At 38.4% G+C, this 20,871-nt stretch overlaps 3 protein-coding genes across 4 annotated transcripts; all 3 read right to left on the bottom strand.

Annotated features, from left to right (window-relative positions):
• Positions 1 to 598: 598 nt before the first annotated feature.
• On the bottom strand, positions 599 to 2,898 carry hoxd10 (homeobox D10). Of its 2 annotated transcripts, XM_023336500.1 has the most exons (3): positions 1,889 to 2,898; positions 1,399 to 1,432; positions 1,205 to 1,307 (listed from the first exon to the last, which is right to left on the bottom strand). In XM_023336500.1, exons 1-3 carry the CDS (start codon positions 2,595 to 2,597, stop codon positions 1,295 to 1,297), a joined length of 756 nt encoding a protein of 251 aa, XP_023192268.1. In that variant the 5' UTR covers positions 2,598 to 2,898; the 3' UTR covers positions 1,205 to 1,294. The 2 variants fall into 2 exon arrangements, with proteins under 2 accessions (XP_005806322.1, XP_023192268.1); XM_005806265.2 differs by lacking the exon at positions 1,399 to 1,432 and having other exon boundaries at positions 599 to 1,307; positions 1,889 to 2,893.
• Positions 2,899 to 5,288: 2,390 nt separating this feature from the next.
• Positions 5,289 to 8,465, bottom strand: LOC102235062 (homeobox protein Hox-D11a). The gene is made up of 2 exons (XM_005806264.3): positions 7,639 to 8,465; positions 5,289 to 6,939 (listed from the first exon to the last, which is right to left on the bottom strand). Exons 1-2 carry the CDS (start codon positions 8,264 to 8,266, stop codon positions 6,704 to 6,706), a joined length of 864 nt encoding a protein of 287 aa, XP_005806321.2. The 5' UTR covers positions 8,267 to 8,465; the 3' UTR covers positions 5,289 to 6,703.
• Positions 8,466 to 11,502: 3,037 nt separating this feature from the next.
• LOC102234795 (homeobox protein Hox-D12a) lies at positions 11,503 to 14,764 on the bottom strand. The gene is made up of 2 exons (XM_005806263.2): positions 14,214 to 14,764; positions 11,503 to 12,897 (listed from the first exon to the last, which is right to left on the bottom strand). The coding sequence occupies exons 1-2, from the start codon at positions 14,731 to 14,733 to the stop codon at positions 12,659 to 12,661; spliced, it is 759 nt and encodes a 252-aa protein (XP_005806320.1). The 5' UTR covers positions 14,734 to 14,764; the 3' UTR covers positions 11,503 to 12,658.
• Positions 14,765 to 20,871: the final 6,107 nt, after the last annotated feature.

Genomic DNA, 20,871 nt, shown 5'->3' with positions numbered 1-20,871 from the left:
GAGGTTATAAGCAGGATTAACCATCAAAGCATTAGCGTGTTTTTTTTTAAATTACAGAATCCCCGCCTCTTTTGCATTCCCTTAGCTTCTTTATTCCAGTGCAGAAGCAGACCGACGTGTTTTCTCTGCGACAAATCGCATCTGAAGAACTTTATTTTTGTTCTTACCTTTTTTTACTTTTCCGGGCGATTTTAATTATTATTATTATAATTATAATTATTGGGCAGTGTTATTTATTTCCATTAGCAAATAAATAAGACATTTTTGCGTTCCATGTCTCACATAGAACGTCATAAAGAGCTTTCCTTTGCGAGATGGGTTATAGTTTAACTAATATTCTATTAATTTTATCTTAGCAAAAATACTATAGAATGATGTGCTAACATATCGCGCAAATGAAAGTTCGTAGATTTTTACTCTTTTTTAAAGTAATTTAATATATTTATATTTCTGCAACTAAACCATTCTAGCGACGCTCTTTGATTCGAAGTGCACACACCTAACATGTCCTTTCTTCTTCTTTTTTTTCGCGCACATATTCCTCCACTTTAAACAACATCAAGTAACCTCCGATCACACGAATGCAAATAAAATCAGCTTCTTTGACCACATATTTATTGCAAGATACACATGCACCAAAACATGCAATAAATCCACAGTTTATCATTGTTTTCCGTCAAGGAAACGTGTTTGCATCAAGCAAAAGAAGGGAGGCTTGCACGGAAAGAGCAAAAGAAATGTTTCACAAAAACACGACAAAATGTGCTTCCGTGACTCCACAGCTTCTTCATCCCCACTTTATGTCAGGAAGTCTTTTTGGTAAAAAAAGGAAGGAGTGCCTGCTCGCCACGTAATGCTTTAAGACCAAAAAGTGCTCTACCCTGTGATGAAACAACAGAAACACACGACGCCACGCAACACAGGAGACAGTCACAGCTTTGTTGAAAGTTAAGATAAACGTCCAAATGCCACGAAAAGCACACAAAATTTTTTTTTTTTTTAAAAGAACTATAACCAGAGGCGCGGGGAGGCTCAGGAAAAGGTGAGATTCGAGGTCAGTTCCCGGATGCGGTTTTCCCGGTTCATTTTCTTCAATTTCATCCTGCGGTTCTGGAACCAGATCTTGACCTGCCTGTCGGTCAGGTTGACGCTCCTGCTGATCTCTAGGCGGCGCTCCCGGGTCAGGTACATGTTGAATAGGAACTCCTTCTCCAACTCCAAGGTCTGGTGCTTAGTGTAGGGGCACCTCTTCTTCCTGCCGCTCTTCGCCGTGAGCCAGTTGTTCGTCAGCGCGTCACTCTTGCAGTCTGCAGATTAAAGAGAGAGAAAAAAAAAGAAACCGAGGCAGATTGCACACTGCTGAGCACAAACATCTCACCTGCTGCTTCTGGATCTCACCTCTGGGAAATAAGACGCAACGTAAATGCTTTCCCTGAATAAGACAAATAAATTAGAGGAGGTGATTGCAAGGACTAAAAATAAACCCATGGTGTTCCATTACATTTACTTTTTTTGTGTGTTGTTGTTGTTGATCAAATCTATTTCTGAAAAGTTCAAATTAAACATTCCAACTGCTGTCTAGCACTAATTAAATGTAGTTTAAATAGTCAATCAATTAATTTGTGAAAAATAATTACAAGTTCAATTTGTGAAAATAGCCTTAAAAATGTGCTATGATATATATTTCTAAACAATAATAGACAGGAGACAGAGGGGTTCATGTAGCATGGTAAAAGCATTCAGCTGCCCATTATTGCAACCTGAGAAAGACTATCATTAAACATTACGACTTTAGGGCTGTTTGTGTTTTATACTTGCTTTTATGATGCTACTGGAGCCTCCTCAGAGCTGCGGATAAAAGCTTTTCATTTCACTGCAGCCAACCCACCTTTCCCTTCCTTCTGCAGCTCGGGGCTGGACGCTTCGGTTTTCTCTTCAGAGCCGGACTTTACTGGGTCCGGACTCTCCCCTCGGTTCGGTGTGCTGGTTATCGTTTCTGGATCCCGGACGTTCTTTTCCGTCTCTGCAAAGCCAGAGGAAGAGGAGGAGGAGGTGGCGTGCTGCGGTTTTGGAGTGACCCGGCTGAGCTGCGCGAGTGTCGGGTTCGGGCTCGGCGGCTCCGGGCAGTAGTTTTCCGGGTGCTTCCCGTTAGCGTAAGTTTGACTCAATCTGAAGTAGCCCGGAACCGGGATCTCCGGACCCTCCACGGGGCAGGGTTCTCCAATGACGTTCGAATATCCCTCTTTTTGGACTCTCTTATCTGAGTACATGCAGCAGTTGCTCTCTTCCTTGATGCTCTGTGGAAACGTGCAGTTTGACATCTGCTCTGTTCTGCAGGTTCTGCTCGGATCAGTCCAGGTGTCCATCTGGGGTATGTACGAGTGGACGCTCATGGCCGTGTTTTGGGGTCCAACCTCCCCCCTTTTGCCGAAAGACGGCAGGAGTCCACAGGTTTGCATTCCGTAGGTCCCGTGCATGTCCGAGCCGGACGGCATGTACATGCTGCTGTTGGAGTAGAAGCTGTCTGTCCTGCAGGCGCCGATCAAAGAGTCCACTAAGAACGGGTTGGTCGCAGGTGAACTGCTGGGGAAAGACATCGCTATTTTTTTATTTTTTTGTTGTTGTTAGGTTTCAGTTCTTAAGAGAAGAGAGATGTCTTTTTGTAAGCTGACATGTCTAGGAAAAACAATCTGTAAGTCAGGATGCCTGCGCACCACATGACAAACCCACCAATGAGATTTGAAAATGGCCTTGAGACGCAGCCTCCTCTGGCTGGACGCGCTCTCTCTGCGGAGGCAGACGTGGTCAACAGCGACACCTATGACGCGGACTTGAAATTGGTTTTGCAGGACTTGAAGGAGGCTGTATGATTACGTTGAAAGGAACATCTAAAATAAAAACAAAACGTGGAATTTCATAAGCAATTCTTATTTCTCGTCGATGTCTCTTTCTTTTACAAGAACAGTGTTTGTTTTTACGCACAAAGGCTAAAAGTATGTATATTTCCCTTTGTGAGTAATAGAGTAGTACCAATGTGGATGATGTGTGCGTGTGTGTGTGTGCGTGCGTGTGTGTGTGTGTGTGGTGTGTGTCGCGGGCGCGTGCTTGTGCGTGGTGTGTGTTCTGCGGTTTGAATGGTGCATTGGTGACAACACATCGTAAGATTAAAATCAGTTAAGCGTATTAGCAATTTAAACACATTTATTATTTCATCATGTTTTCCAAAGTCAAAAACGAAAAAGAGCTCACAAATATGTGCATTTGAAGATATTCAAATGCATTAGATATTTAGATATTACCTAACTATTCAATAAATAAATAAATAAAAAAAACATTAAAAAATGTAAAATGCAGATACACTTTTTTGCTTATTCGTTTAATGTGTCTAATTTGTGAGACATCGTCTTTGGAAATATATTTAACAAGCCATAGAGGCTAAAATATGCGCACACGTTACCCCAAACAAAAAGGCACAAACCGCAGCGCTTTATGCGACTGGCGCTGGGTTTTCAAAGCCTTAAGGTACCCCTGGTACTTTGTCCACAGAGAGCGGCTTTACGTTATTCATGTCATAAATTAGATCGTTCTTATTTCTATCTAAACTTAATTTCACTCGATGCGTTAAAAATAACCTGATGGGAGCAGCGGGGTGCGCAGTATCAAGAGCTTCCTTTAAGGAGGGCGAATGTGAGCACGATGAAGTGTTTCCACTAAAATCAGCTCTTAGTGATATCTGAGCAAATGCTAGAATGTAGGCCACAGTAGCTGTGACTTGTCCCAGTGTTATGGGCAATGATAACAACAGGAAGCAGAATCACGCAATTGAAGACACGGTGGTAAAGTCTGAAATGACGGCAGAGGTATTGTAGATATATTGAACGCTATCTACAGGCAGTATTAATAGTTTGCGAATAAAATGCTGTGGCTCAATTTACTGCAACATCGCGTATAAACAGAACGTTATATTTTTAATGAGGAGGTAAAATTAGGCCAAATATGTTTCGCTTTTAATAAGAACTTGCTCCATATTGATCATGTTATCCTTTCAAGACAATGTGTAAACAACCCTCTGTTACGTGGGGATGTATTTTCCAAGGAAAGACAGAAAATACACTTAAAAACAGAAATAAGACTGATTGGATATAACTGGATACAAGACATCCAGTTGTCTCGAGGATACAACTGTTATTTCTTTTCATTAAGAAAATTTAAATGAATGAACATGTCAAAGTTTTACTTTTACTATTATTATTATTATTATTATTATTATTATTGTTGTTGTTGTTGTTGTTGAGAATAATTATAGTATAAAACAAAATGTCTAATATAATATAATATAATATAATATAATATAATATAATATAATATAATATAATATAATATAATATAATATAATATAATATAATCAGAAAAAAGTCTCCCCAAGTTAAACTCTCACTCAACTATTTTAATAAAGGTTGACAGACACGAACCACAACATATTATTTTTGTTTGGTTGTTCGTTTTTCAATTTGGCAATGATTTATATCAAATGCTTCAAAGGATACAGACAAAGGCAGATTGTTCATGAAATAACAGATCGATGAGTTCAAGCTCAACAGTGTGATATTACCTTTTAGCCTTTAGCGCTGCCACTGGTTTGCTTTGCGTAGCTTTACAGCTCCAAGGATGGACCTGATCTAATTTGTTCACCAGTTAGTTCAGATCCAATGAAACCACTAGAATATCCGACTTGGTAAACTATATTTCTTCAACACACTGGGATACTGAAAACAAAGATGTATATATATATATACATACATCTTTGTTGTATATAAAGATGTATATATCTTTACATATATACATATGGTATATATATCTATATATATATATATATATATATAGATATATAGATAGATACCCTTTAAAATGCTGTAGAATACTGCATTTCCTATATATATAGGAAATATATATATATATATATATATATATATATATATATATATATATATATATATATATATATATATATATATATATATATATATATATATATATATATAGGAAATGCAGTATTCTACAGCATTTTAAAGGGTTTCCAGTAAAATACTGTAGGCCGTCGCGGTTGAGTTTTTTCTCCTTCATTCTCCTGTTCTGAGATATATACATATATATATATATATATATATATATATATATATATATATATATATATATATATATATATATATATATATATATATATATATATATAAGCAATAATATCAGTCATTTAAAACTAAAAAATCAGAATAATTGATGCAAAAAAATTATTTTTTTCCTTTTTCATTTATTGGTACTTTTACAAGTGTCTGTATGGGTGTGCCTGGAAGGCTAAAAGGAAAGAGATTGTGAAAAGCCTAATAGATTATTTAGCTGAAGGAACTGCTTAAAATAAAATCTCAGTAATCCCTGGGCAGAACAGATTGTTCCACCTCGGTTTCCATGTTGGATACATATTAAATTTGCCCGAGTCTGCATTTCCATTCAACTGAATATGAAAGTCTGCCCTCATGTGGATACAATGTGAATGTAAAAAAAACACACACCACGCAGTTGGTGATCCATTTTTCATGCCAGAATAAAATCACGACCCAGGGAAATTAGAGTGCATGGAAAAAGGAATCAGAAATAATTTTGACATTAATTCCTGCTCGTTCTTGACTTAAATGCAGCTCAAACATACAGTGAGACTATATTAATTATTATTCTGCATTGCAAGTGTTATGAACAGGTTTCTGTAAACAGACTTGTTGCAGTCGAGACTGTTTTTTTTATTTTTATTTTTTTGCAAAACTGCGTTATAAAGCGAAGCTGCTCCACACGTTTTCCGCACATTCAAGCAAACTCGAAAATAAGGTAAAACGTGACAAATCTCTTTCTTCTGCAGTTTTCCAGTCCTTTGCGGGTGATGCCAGAAGTCAGTGACATAATAAAACAACAACAAGATCGATAAGAACAACAACAACAAAAAACATCCTTGGAAACAAAACAAATTTTAACAAAATCTGAATCTGGTGGAAACCCTATAGAAATGCGCTTGGATGCGGAGGAAAAGCTCTTTAAGACCGGAAGGAAGATCTTTTCCTCATGTGGTCTGGGGGGCTGAAACACCACAGTCCAATAGCCCCTTATTTAGATCTTTACAGCTACTTTTTATTATGCTGTCTAGACGGTTCAAGGTTTAGCAAACAATTCAGTTTTTCAAAGCAGAGGAAACAACGGGATCATACAAGACTTCTAGCACCAAACTGAAATAGCGCTCCTTCATGTTTCGTGGGGAACACCAAGCCCCTCAAAATATAACACAAAATCGCTCTTCTTCTTCTTCTTTTTCTTCTTCTTCTTCTTTTGTTGTTTGAGCCGCACGCGAGTATTTTTGTAAAAGAGAATAGTTTGCTCTGCTTATTATTTGACAATACACAACATCTAATACATGCAGGTTACAAATATATCTACAAAAGAAAAGAAGGAGGAATATATTTAATATAATTTCAAAATAACAATGAAAATATTCTGATTGACTTAATTGCCAGAGTGAAGCCAATAAATGGATGAACAGCTTAAAATAAATGTACCAATTATCTAAAATATGTGGCAAATTAGCTTGCAGTTCTTATATAGTACCGAGAAGCTTGTTCAGTTCAGTCTGTGTGTCTTTGGATGCTAAAGCAAGCCTCAGATATCAGAATAAAGGGTTTCCAGTAAAATACTGTAGGCGGTCGCGGTTGAGTTTTTTCTCCTTCATTCTCCTGTTCTGAAACCAAATCTTCACCTGGCGATCAGTCAGATTTAACATTCTGGACAGCTGGAGGCGTTTCTCCTTGTTAATGTAAACGTTGAAGAAAAACTCTCGTTCAAGTTCTCGGATTTGGTATTTGGAGTACGGACACCTCTTCTTCCTGGACTTGGTTGATGAACCTGCAAAACAGGAAAACAATCGTGAACAAAAAACAACCCCCTGCAAGAGTAGAAAGGTACGGTCAGTGTCCAGGATCACCGAGTCTACAAGTGAAGTAAACTGTGTTAAAAAAAAAAAAAAAAAATGCAATAATTTAGTCAGGCCTTTATTGGTAGGAAGGCCCTTACGTATACACACGCGCACACACAAACCTAAACAGACAGCTCGAACGCTCGCGCATGCACACACACACACACACACACACACACACACACACACACACACACACACACACACACACACACACACACACACTCGAACACGCACAATTCAGAGGTTATCTGCATTAAAAAGACCCGATTGTCATGCGTATTTTGGCACAATGCGCACCCATTTTTTCATCTTAAATCTGCCTTAAAAATATCGATCCCTCCGCCAAAAATGATCACTTTTTAATGCTCCATCAATCTAAGTTAAGTCAATCCACATTGCATTGTTCTTGCACACAGGAAACCTTAAAGCACGGTTGCTTTAACTGTTTCCCATTGTAAATTCCTTTACAACCGTAAAGTAAATCTTATTGGGATATAAAAGCTTTTGCATGCTTATAAAGCTGCATATAACCCGCGGATCGCCACGGAGGTGGACGCTGTGCATCCCACACGCTCCGAACACCTTTTGTTCTTCGCATGATGAGGGAAAATACAGACTAGACTCACTCTGGCGGCTGCTCTTGTCGCCGCAGTTGGAAGATGAGTCCTCGTCGACGCTCCCGGGAGGTTCTGCGTTTTGTTGCTCCAGTTTGGTTACAGCCTGGCTGATGTTCGTGGCATCAGCATCGTCATGATGGTCGTGGGCAGCAGTCTCTGCAGCCTTTTGTTTGGGGTGCTCCGTGTTAGGAGAATCAAAGAACTGGTCGAAACCCTGGGGAAGAACACCGTTTCGGCCCACTCCCGCGAAGAAATTGCACTGCGCGCTGGTTCCCCCGTGGTGACCGTACAGGGGCTCGTTTTTAAATATCACATCCGCCCTGCCGCTCGACGACTGAATCAGTTCCCGGTGCATTATCTCGTCCGTTGAGTAGTAAGACGCGTAATTGCCCCTGTAGTGCCATTTGGGATGGTCCAGTCCATAATCCCTGAACGCGACCTCTCGAACAGGTTGGACTTGGGCTATATTTGGCGAATAGGGGAAATTTATCTGACACGAAGTAGTCTGCGGTAGAAAGGAGGAGACTGAGGTGAAATCAGGCGTCGAAACATAATAAGTGCAGCTGGGCAAAAACATATTTGACGCACAGCTGCGATCGTCGAATTCCGTCATTTTTCTTCTTCCTTTTTCCTCCATGCAACAGAGGGACGGAGTTGGCGGCGCGGCCGCGTTAAACTTTGTCCATCTGTAGCACCGCGGGTGTGCGAAGAGACCCCGACAGAGAGGAAAACTCGGAAACGCAGGCAGACCTGCAATACATCTTGATCGATTCCTGAGGTAATTGTGTCATGTGATCCAGCTAAGAAATTACCATACATCAATATCAGTCATTAAAAACAGCATGGAGGAAAAAAAAAGCAACTCATGTGAGCGCTTACAAGAGACTCTATTGGCTGCCTGGCTGCAGCGGAAACTCCTCTCCAGCCCTTTTTTTGCCCCAAAGCTCATAGGGAAAAAAAAAGAAATTTTTTAACCATTGCTGGAATATTGACTTTATTGCTGTACAGCAGGATCATTCTCGCTGGAGATTGATCTGTGCAGCCACACCCACTCAATGCGTCAGTAAATTTAGAGAATGCATTGTCTGTAAGCAACAGTTGAAAAATGATCTGCACGCTTAATGCAAGGTCACCATGACTGCAGAATCACGTTTTCTTGCAGAAACATTTTAAATCTCATACTAATTCACGAACAAATGTGCGGTAACGCAACAACAACAAAAAAGTAAAGCCAGCAAAAGGATCAGAGGAAAGTGAGTGTTTATGTTAATTAAAAGACAAAAAGCAACAGCGTGATGGAAAACAGAATGTTCTGGTGCAGCAATTTAAACAATGAAATGCCTCAATCTGTATGAAAGCTTGCAAACTGATTCATTAAAAAAAGTTTAAACAAATAAATAAATAAATCCAATACTTAAATAGGTAAAAAAAAATATATATATATATCCAGACAAAGAACAAAAAGTTGAAAAAAAATCCTGTAGATTCAAATGTGAATATCTGTGCGCATTCTGCACTGCCAAGTCCAAAACAACTGGCTTTGACCGTCTGCCGTGTCTAGGTGATGTCCAACAAGTCTCCTCTGCAACCATATCGTTTTATTGCCTCGCAGGCAACCAGGCGTGTAAAGCTCGCCTCCTTCATCGGTGGGAAAACTTAAGTTAAAAACACAGGGGGAAGATAGCTCATCACTCCAGCCTCGAACAATATTTTGTTTGGAATTGTGAGTATTGCTTTTCTTTAGCTTTTTGTTGTTGTTGTTTTTTCTTTTCTCACAAAACAGAAAGCTTTTCAGCAATTTCATATTAACGCATCTAAGGGCTCTACATGGCAAAATATATTCAAACTCCTGTGGGTCAGTGCGCCACTTTACGCAGAGCAACAGTGCGCAATGAACAGCATCAAAGACAAGTAAAGGTGAATCAGAAAACAAAGTTTGCATTTGTTGGTTGGTTGCTTTGCATAATCAAAACAGCGAAGATTTCAGGCAACCTCTTTAATTCAACAGTGGGGATTTCTGCCTGCACGTTACTCTCTGGTCTCTCTTATGATCATTTTGAAAAGACCCACATTAGGTGGAACTTGTTGCCCATCAAGTATAAATACTAAATTAAATTAGAATTAGTTCTATTGTCCTGAAATCACGTTTTTTTTTTTGTTGCTATTGTTCTTGTTTTTTTTGTTGGTTTTTTGGGGCGGGGGGTTAAAAACACGTACAGTACTGCATAACTGTTGATTACTGAAAGTCGAAGTTGTCTGGGGAAAACACACAGGTGTCCTTATTCGTTGCATATTATTTTTGGACAATTTAACAACCCCAAATTGTGGTGACTTTCATGGAACCGTGGTCTTAATTAAGATTGTTAATTGTATGAATTATCTGTTTGTGGCGAAAGTGTTATTTTATTATTGCTGTTAACACTGTAACGCAGTTGCACCAAAATACTTTCTTAAGTCGATTTCTCAAATGTAGACGTTGAACTATATGCAATGTTGTTTTTAATAGAAATTATGCAAAAATATATGCTTTATTATTTCTAAAACCCTCTATGATAGTGTTGCAAAGCCTCTAATGTATTTACTGTGTAAATTCCGAAATTGTATACTGAAGACTGATGTGGATTCTTCAAGTAAAAATCCTTTTTGCATTCACAAAATCACGTGTCCTTTTGTTCGGACTGTTTGAAGCTGCAGTCATGCTAACTTGACCTTAACTTTCTTTCTGCACCCCTTTTTATGTGTAGCAGCAAGAGCAAAGTGAAGCAGCAATATAATGCTGCAAATACTATGCAGATAAAATAAATAATGCTTTAAAAAAACATTTACAGCACTTAAAGTGTGTGTATTGAGGTGTTACAACAAAGAAAATGACAAATACATACAAACTCATTGAGTGTGGAAAATATGATAAAAGTGCATTATTATTGTTTTTTTTTTTTTTTTAAATCTGACAGTCGGGACAAATCTAACATTTTGTCTCTTTTTGCACAATAAAGAGTGAATAAAGTGTCAGAGAAATAACTGAGCTCCATTGTTGAGAACTTGATTATGTGTAGAACAGCCACAGATGGACGCTCTCCATTGTTATATGTCTCCCACGCTGCTCCTTTGCTGTTTCGTCATCCCCACCCACCCACTCCCAAAACAGGATCTTCAGTCTCTTATCTGTGTCTTGGAATGACAATTTGAGACCACCGGGTTACTTCTCAATCACGATGAGAAGCCAGCATTTCTGTAAGAAAAAAAAATCATAGTATAATAAAAACACTTTCACTTGAACGTCTGCTTTGGGGTCTTTTAATGTGCACCAAGCGTAATAGAGATACTCGGGAGGTGTTTGACTATTGAGTTACATCCGACACGATAGGTCACAGCCACAGGAATTGCCCACTGTGGGTGATGGTTGCGGCTGCTGTGTAATGCACGTCGAGGAAGATTTACTCAGATAAATAAACAAGGTGAAATTAACTGCTGGGGTATTTGGTATCAAACTGAGTGCTGGATTCAGGAGATAATGTTTTATGGAGATCTTGTGGGCTAAAAATAACATTTACTCATCGCTGCGTGTGCGCATGTCAAACAGTAGTGGCAGTGAGAGAGCCTGATCCGTTGTGTTCTCCACTACTTTTTCACCCCTGCAAGACTGCTGAGTGGAATTAGAAAGTCATTTAAAAAATAAGCGCATGTGGGCTTAAATGATTGCAAATTCAACAAAACATTGTGCATCACATAATATCCAGGAAAGATGATATTATGGAATCTATGTGGCTAAAAATAATGATTACCCCTTTGTTGCACGCATTTGAAGCAGCGGAGCGCTTGTAAATTCTGACCCCTCCACTACTGTTTCACTTCTGCAGAACTGCAGAGAGAACTAATAGCAAAAGCGGTACAGATTCCACTGAGCAAATATCTGAGTATCTGATTGACACACGAACAAACATCGCCATATATACATATTATACAATAATATTCAACAACAAATATTTTAAAATGACGTTTATTTACAGATGCGTGTCTTATGGTGTTGCGTCCTGACTACCAACCCATTTTTCCTACCGTCCGTGAAGGAGACTGTTCGTGGTTTTCTTTGTAATTCCACAGATGCATCATTTCTGGTGTTAAAAAAAAGAAAAACATTCAATGCCCTTTCGACATGCATTAAACCGAATAAAAGAACCAAGTCACTTTGCAACCATATGGGGAAAAAAAGACAACAAATATATATCGTTTAATGGAGCACCCTCAGATTCTTCCACTATTGCTCGTTTAAATTGTTACCCAAACAAACGACTCGCTCAGCCAGAAATAAATAAACGAAAATAAGATTTAAAAGATTATAAAGTAGATTCAGAAAGGAATTAAATAGGCGGGCACGAATTTTGCTTTGCCGAAACGTGTGATAGAAAGGACATGTCACCACGACATAATTTACTACATTTTATTGGTAATATTTAATCATTCAATCTTGACAGTAATGTTACTAGGGAACCACTTGAGTCATCACTAGACAACCTTCGCGCGAAATACAACTTCGTAGTAAAAAAAAAAAAGAGGGATTCCGATAAAAGAAAAATGTTATCATTTAGCTTGAGCTAATACGAACTTTGCGCTCTAAGATAAGAAATATCAGCATTGAATCTTAATATTTTAAGCTTTTTACTTTTGTCCCATGAAACAAAATGTGTTTGCGTGCAACAGTGTGCCCGTTTGTGCAGCGAAAATACTCCCGGTTTAAGCGAAAGCGGTCCTTTCCTGGCATCCTTACCTAAAAATAGCCAAAGTGCTTTTGTTGTCTGAGACAGAAAACAGAGAGGAGCAAATATAGGATCAGACATCTGGTCGGTAGAGTGGCAGTCGTGCGCTTTGTGCTCAATAATCCGCTCCAAAAACATTCCCACGACTCCAAATAATAAAAATGAGACGTACAATTTAATACCAGCGAAGACATACAGAAAACAGAGAAGGGACGACACAGCAAGTCTGGAATAATTCCCCAGCCGGTTCAGGATCAAGTCCAAAGGTCACATCAGTACGAGACGAAAGCGTGTTCGCGCATCATGAGGCGCTTCTTCTTCATCCTGCGGTTCTGGAACCAGATTTTCACCTGCTGGTCGCTCAGTGCGAGTCTGTCTGACAGTTCCTTTCTCTTCTGGCGATTGATGAACTCGTTCAGCAGAAATTCATTCTCAAGTTCAGCGAGCTGGGACTTCGTGTAAGGCTTCCTCTTCTTTCGGGCTTTCACGTGCGAGGAGCACCAGGGGGCACCTGAAGAGGAAAGAGAGGCGACAGGTTTCACGCTTTTACAAAAACACACACACACACACACACACACACACACACAAAAACAAACATATGAATTGAAAGAAAATATATGATTAAAAGGATAGACAACATTTCCCCAACGGCGATATGTTACTCAACTAAGTTGGACTGTATTTTATTAGAATTACGGTCAAATTGGACTGTGAATAACTTCTGAATCTGTTCATGTAATCGGACGGCATTGGATGGTTTTCATCATGCCACAAAGGAAGTGGGTCCGCTTTTTCAAACTTAAATGAACTTAATTATGAATAGATGTAGAAGTGCAAAGAAAGAAAAGCGGTGCAAATTACACGAGTTGCGCAGATCAATGGGCCAGAGGCCTGAATCAGTCGAGTTTCTCTGGATCAGTTCTGATCATCAAACGCTGAGAAGCAAATTTTTTTTTTCACACCTCTTTCATCTAACGCACCAGAAGTAAGAACTCCTATTTCTGGCAGCCTGTTAATGCACAAAGCAAAAGCATGTCGATGCACTTGGTATCTTGTAATTCCATCTTTTGCACTTGGGTTGTAAAGTGCTACACTTGAAGCGTGATTTAATATATTTTTCATATATTCCTGATATTGGAAAATTAAAAGAGGAAAGGTCCAAACTGGAAGCTCTCGAAGAAAACTGGAAAGTTGTATTATCCAGCAAGACCTGAGCGATGCTTTTCTAGAAGTTTCTGAATTATTAAAAAGCACTTGCGTCTTACTGTAATGTCGATTCCAGTTTGTACTTTATATGCACATATCACCATGGCTGCCATAACGGCACCGGTCGTGTTCATATGTCATATTTGAAACGTTACTTTGGGAGTTTTCACTTTCATCTTCTGTTGCTTTTTAATGTTTTTATTCGTAGGAGATTTGCATTGTTATGTATAATTCGGGGCCAATTTAAAATTTCTATAACCATATTCAATTTTGTATTTAGTATTCGCCGTCTAACTGTTATATTTCTTATGTTTTAATGGGTTTTGTTTTAGTTCGATGGTATATACTTTTGATATATATATAACAATGATTGTTTCAGAATAGAATGTATCTCTGTTTGTCATAATTGCATAGCACAGAGTGTGAAAAGTAAACTCTTGGATTTTGGATCTTTCCACAAAGCTCTGCATAAGAGGGGGGTTAGGGAGCCGTTTCTAAAAATCCTAAATCCAAACCAAAGGTTTTAGTTAGTAACATCTGATTTAAAGGGTTAAAACGAGGCAAATTATCCTAACTAGACTTGAAATATGCAAAGAAAGTAGTCTTTGTTTTGTCCTTCACCTTGGCCAAATGTGGTCCTGGAGCACGCGTTATTTGATGGTGCCTCAGTGGGTTTGTGCTCCTGCTTGGTGCCGCTCAGGGGCGCTGATGAATCCGGATCAAGCTGAGTCTCAGAGCAGTGTGACTCTGTTTCTAACTCTGAGATTCCACGGATCCCGTGTTCCGACGCAGCATACGCCGCTTCCTGTAGCCTGCCAGCCTCCTGGGTCTTTTCGAAGCACCGAGCGTGGTCACGTTCCTCCGGGTGCGCCTTGACAAGGCCGCCGGTGGAGCCGGTGAACGGCGGGCAGAAGCCTCCGAAGGGGCGGCTCTGAGTCGGAGGAGCCGCCGCACACGAACTTGATGGAGACCACGGGTGCGCGCAAACCTCTCTTCTGCTATACGCAGGGAGCTGATGCAGCCCTGGTATATGGGCCCCATTGCCGCAAAGGTTGGTGAAGTAGAGCGATTCTGGGGCAGCGAAATTCAGCAGAGAACCAACATAGCCGGGATTTAAGGGATTCCGTTCACACATTTCCATGGAGCTTTGCACAAACCGCTTTCTTGCAAGGTCCTTTTGCAACTCCAGAAGAATAAAGGGAAGGTAATTGTTGATTTGTTAATGCGGAATCACGTGATATGCAAAATATGTTGTCCGACCCACCCTTGTCTCAGTCTTACAAAGCAAAATTAATCCATGGGGTAATATGTTGGTATAAACCAGAACGGGCAGCTTTTCTCACACTGGAACCTCTAAATTACAACATCCTATGAAACTTTTTATTTTCTGTTCAGCTCTTAAGAATATAAGTTTTATCCCAGAACCTATAACATGACCAAGGTGACTGAAAGTCAAGAGGGGAACACAAGGAACGATTCTTCTTTCACATAAAGCGCAACATAAGCATATTATGGAAGCCGCACATGAAAGATTCCGAGCCGCTGTGGTAACAGACCTGCTGCTGTTGATTCTTTCTTTGTGGTTTCCATTTTACAGGCTGTTCAAGCCACGTTTTATTCGTATAAAGGCCTTAAAGCTGCGGGAAAAGGCACAGTTATAATTACACACATCAGCACGAAAAGCTCCGCTGGGTTTGGTTTGGCCAACAACGTTTTTCTTCTTCTTCTAATGTTTTGTTCATAAAAATTGTTGACTCAGTTTCCAAATGTTCCATCTACATCCGCTGTGGAGCAAATATTCGCAGTTTAATTCAAAACGGCAGTTCTCTCGCAAGTAACCTTCAGCAGAAAGAAGAACACAACAACCGTATCATTTCTCTGTAAATGATTCTGCATGGAACTCACATTTCCATCTCTGATTGTGCTTAATGATTCAGGCAAATGTTCACATCACACAACACAGTTGGAGAGAAGACGCACTCGATTACAGATTGTGAGCTCTTGCTCGGAATGTTTCCTATTTTCCCATGCATCCTGCCAAAGAGTGATAATATTGCATTGTACTCTATACCCAATTGTACGTGTGCATTTATGTCGTTCAAAACTAAGGCTTTCATACGCATGCAGGGTGTGTCCACACATTGTTCAACATGCTTTTCAAGACATTTCGGAGAATTCAACACTATTTGAACGCCACACTGTAGAAATGAATTTGGGAAGGTATTCAATATTCGGCGATGAAATTATGTATGTTTCAATCAGACATATTAGTTTGTTTTCCTTAATCAAACTTAGAATGAAATGTTACCTACATCAGACTAGACTGGATTCGATTAAACTAAATTAGACACTTCATTCATTTCAGGAGGAAAATCATTGTCCCAGCAATAATTAGTGAAAACAGAAACTCCTTGTTTACTTAGTAGCCACTTCTTTTTTATATAACAAATCCAAACTAAGTTTAATTCCATTGAACATGTTGATTCAGTCATCTTTATTCTCATCCCTTGTGTCCAAAGTTCAATCCATAACAGTGAGGCTGATATGTAATGAGCAACACTGAATGAATAAATGAAAAGTTTTCATACGTTTTCCGGTTGAGAAAGTTTCTGTAGATGTGATAATAAAAGTTTAAGTTCTTCTTGAACAACTTTAGCCACGTTGCTCTGCTGAAGTCAAGCCAAAATAATAAGTGGGACTTTTTAACCTTGAGACAGTCGCTCCCAATAAGCAGGACATTCTAGCTTTGGTTGTCAGGGAAAGGGCTTATATGCACCTCGGTGGAATAGATTTGTTTTATTTTATTATTATTTTGTGTGTGTGTGTGTGGGCGGGTGTGTGCGTGCGACAATTCACATAGCAATTCATACAAAACAGTTTCTTAACCCTTCTAATGTAACATTTCCTCCCCCAGCCTGACACAATCCTCACATTTCCCTTTTCAGCTTGTTAATGTAAATATTACAATAAAACATGTCCAACTGGTTTTATTTAACCTTGAAAAGCTTTGTTAATGTTTCAGCAGCGTTTCACGCCGAAATCAGAAAACAATCCTCAGTTTCGTCAGCATTCGAGGCCCGATGAGTTAAGCAAAATTGTCTTATTAGTTAGAAATGTATTTAAAAATAACAATAAATCAAATTCAACTAATTTACTAAAGTGTCTTTAGGTGTTAAACTCAGTCGTATTGATCAAATTGCAACAATCTGTTTTACAAGTGTGTCCGACTTCTTCCCCCCTTTTCTCAGTTAAATAGAAGCGCATTTAGATGGTAACCTTGGAGTCAGTTCTTCATTAACGGCGGAGTTTCAGCTCATCATTGGCGTGCGGTTCATCTGAATGATCAGAAATGTTGTGATTGTTTCCACACTGTTTGATGCCTCGCTTGGATACAAAAGTTGGACAACAGTCATATTTTTTTTTGTACGCGCCTCAAAATGTGCTCTACGCAGACGTTTAGAAAACGAATTCAAGTTATAATATATCCTTGGACAACTGTCTGGGCCCCTTATATATATATATATATATATATATATATATAATGTCAGCCAAACGGACATTAATTCAACGCCACGCCGCTGGTGCAACATGTGATTGTTTTGATCTTTCCTTGAAGCAAATCAAACGCAACAAATGCGAATGCTAGTATTTGCCTGTTTAGCCAATTAACTTTTTCTGAGTTGATTTTGGCTCCAAAGCTACGGACACTCCTCATAAACGCCCAAATTGCAAAATTAGACAACGTTTTAGTGCCGTTTACAGCTCCTCAATCCCCGTGTTTACGGTGCCAGGAGCCAAAGTGAGGCGCTCAAGTCTGGCTGATTTCCATGGCCTTTGACTGAAGCGCTTCCTCGTCCTTTGTCCTTGGTAATAAACTTGCTGCTCCCCTCGTTCAAGTTCTTTGCACTGAGAAACGTGTCGAAGCGTCCAGACTCTCAGCAGCGTACAGCTAGTCAGAGGACGTAAGATATAAGCACTACAAACGAAAAGAAAAAAAAACAAAATAGTCTTTTCATTTCGCCTAATATTAAGACACACATGTTAATAAGCAACGCGCTTTGGATGTGGAAAATCACCTTTATTTCGCTGAACACAAACAATCATAAGCTTTATTGCGCATTAAACCAGAACTAGACCCGAGTGTTCATTATCAGGAGCAAACTGAATTATTTTTTATTCATATTTGCAAAGTTAATTATGAAGCCGTGAGTTAATCATGCTCAAACAAATTAAATCTCAAAAGAAGAGCCATTAGGCACTAATTAAAAAAAAAAAAAAAAAAAAAAAAAAACAGATAATTTCCAGCTAAATATTTTTCCGATCTGTCTGTTATTACGGTGAGGAGACGGAAGCGGGCTGAGACTCACTGCGGAGAGTGATTTCTCGAATAAGCAATTTAATTTTACTGAGTGGAAAATTAAACAGCTCGTTTGATGTAAAAACGCGGCTTGTTTATTATCGCCGGTGATGATAATCCGCTGTGATGCAGCTCCCACTTTAATATGGAACTCACTGAGAACAATACCATCACAGGTTTGAAATGAGGAAATAGTAAACCACGAGGAAAAGTGGAGAATTAAACAAACGGAAGAGTCTTGGTTCAAGCTGCTGCTTCTGAATGCATTTCTCGATTGGCTGCAATGAGTTCTTAACAGCAGCCTGCATTTTCACCAGGCCATATAAGCAGTTTATGGTAATACACAAACAGTTCTATTTTGTGTCTTTAGAACCACTTATTGTTATTAGAAAACAAAACACATTTATATGTGTGTTTTATATATAAAACATATTTTATAAATACATTAACTTGCATATATATTTTGTAATGATTTTATGGAATGCTAAAATGCATTAATTTGATATGAACTGAACCTTGGACCTGGTCGAAAGCAACATAATGTTTCATTTATGTTGCAAAACGTCCTGAAATTAAACAAAACAACAAAGCGTCAAACAGAACAAAAAAAACAAAACGCCATGATATTAAACAAATGTGTATTAGCGCCATTTAAGCAAACTAAAGCAAAAAAATTGAGACATGCAAACACCAAATGCACTTTTAAGAAATAATCCGTGACTCGGTAATATCTAGCATAATGTTTTTGAGAATGTGAGACAATCTGAGAAAACCCTCCAAAGAAAAAAAAAAGTAAATCTCCTGTAACCAATTTCTACGGTAAACAGTAAAATGTTTGAATCTACATAGAAAGACTTATAATTTCTTAAAAAAAAAATAATAAAAAAAAAAAAAAAAAAAAAAGAGGTTGGCCTGAACAACCATTTTGCTGGTTGTATTTTCTGCACTTGCAAGAAGCTGCCACTAGATGGCCCTCTCTCTTAAGGAAAGAAAATTGATTATGCGGCTCCTGTAACAAAGGGGGGTTCGTCCTACTGACCGTTTTTAGTTTATAGAAACCTAGGTGGATAGCAATCAGAGTAGTTAATGGCTAAACTCTTTTGTGGAAGACAAATGTACTAAACTACACCAACACTGACAATTAGACAGTTTGATAAGTAAATATAATCTTATTGTTGGTTAAGACCATATTATGTTTTAAGATTTACACATTTTACCATGTTTCGACCCAATACTTATCCCTCCGTGTGGACCCACCCGGATCCTTTGAACCACTTTTTAGTTTTTAATATTCAACATTTGCTCCTTTGTTGATGCTATTGGAGTCAGATTTTCTGCAGAGTAATGAAGTCAAAATCAAATGCCAACTACACTGCTGATGAAAGTGTTAACCCCCCCTCTATGTTTTGTTGCATATTTCATACAATAGAAACATTTGACTTTAACACAAATAGCACAAACATTCTGCTTGAGTTTCCGTACAATATGTTGTCTGGTTTTATAAATAACAAATTGAGGTTGTAATTATGATCATGTTATTATGGCATTAAAAGGTTATACAATTTTTCAAAAATTATTTTCAAAAACAGATATTTTAATAATGATTGAAGCTTATTTAAAGAGGTAATGTGTATAAGAACAAAAAACGATTTAATGGATTAATGTAGCCTTTTTTACTATACCAACCCATATTGATTTCAACGGTCCGGAACACGAGTTGTTTTCTGGGTTAGATGTTTTTATGGGACTTCCTGCAATAGACCAGCACATGTAAGTGCATATTATGAATTAGGGAAAGGATGCATGGTTTAAATATATTTTATAATAAAAGTCTGAAGTAATTCTAGTCAGCTTCACTAAATTAATACTTCCTCTTGTACATTTGTAACATTTTTCTTCATTTTTGCATAAATCAAATTCAGTGAGATTGGAAGGAGACAGTCTGTGAATGTCAGTTTTCAAGTCTTGCCCCAGATTCTCAACTGGATTTCTTTGGACTTTGATTAGGCCAAATTCACATCAATTTGCATTGATCCAAACTATGCCACTCAACAAAATACTGTTGGATATTTTGTTGTGAAATAGTGTCTTTCACTATTACCGCCACAGTGAAAGACACTAGAAGATTGTAGCACAAGCTTCTCTTCTGTCTCTAGTAGACAACCAAACTACTCAAATGTCATCAAGCTGGGTGTAAAAATCAGTAGTGGTATTTACTCTTGCAGGACATATTTAAGCTGTTTGTAAGTCTTTTTCAACAATAATCTGTCACATTTCTGGAAAATTGTGACTAGAGAAGTTTCCTGCTATGTTATATTTCACTTGTATACAAATACGAAATAACTTGTAATAAATATTCTCACCACTGTGCATCTTCAGTTTCCAGCTGTTTCTTAGCTCTGCCCTTGATAGATGCTAATACCATTTCCTTTCATGTCAACCAAAGTTTCTACAGGAGTTTGTATTTTCAGTAATTGTATTTCCAGGCAATATCGTGTTGTAATATTATAATATTTCCATGAGGTACTTATCCACTTGGTGACCACTGCTTTTTAGATTTCAATTGTAGTTCAGTTAATGACCTTTAAGTATAGTGAGCCGCAAAAGGACTACTATTTTGAGAATCATGTATCTAAGCCATTCCACAGTTGTACATTTAATGTCATTCCCATGCTGGAAGGTGAACCACTCCACTCTCAAGTCTTTCCAAACTTCATATTTTTTTCCAAGATTTCTATACATTTTGTCCTTATTCCCATCTGCTTTGATCAGATTCTCTTTTCCAAAAGCATACCAAACACAACAATGCTTACATTTGACATTGCAATTTGTCCTTTCTTAAAGTTTTGCCTTTTTGTCTCATTAATAGGTTTCATATAATAAAACAAATTTAAATATCAGACAAATTTCTTCCAAATATAA

Source organism: Xiphophorus maculatus, chromosome 7 (genome assembly GCF_002775205.1).
Source record: "Xiphophorus maculatus strain JP 163 A chromosome 7, X_maculatus-5.0-male, whole genome shotgun sequence".
NCBI classification, from domain to species: domain Eukaryota; kingdom Metazoa; phylum Chordata; class Actinopteri; order Cyprinodontiformes; family Poeciliidae; genus Xiphophorus; species Xiphophorus maculatus.
Note: the sequence above shows the minus strand (reverse complement) of the source record. Positions and strands in the feature narration are given on the sequence as shown.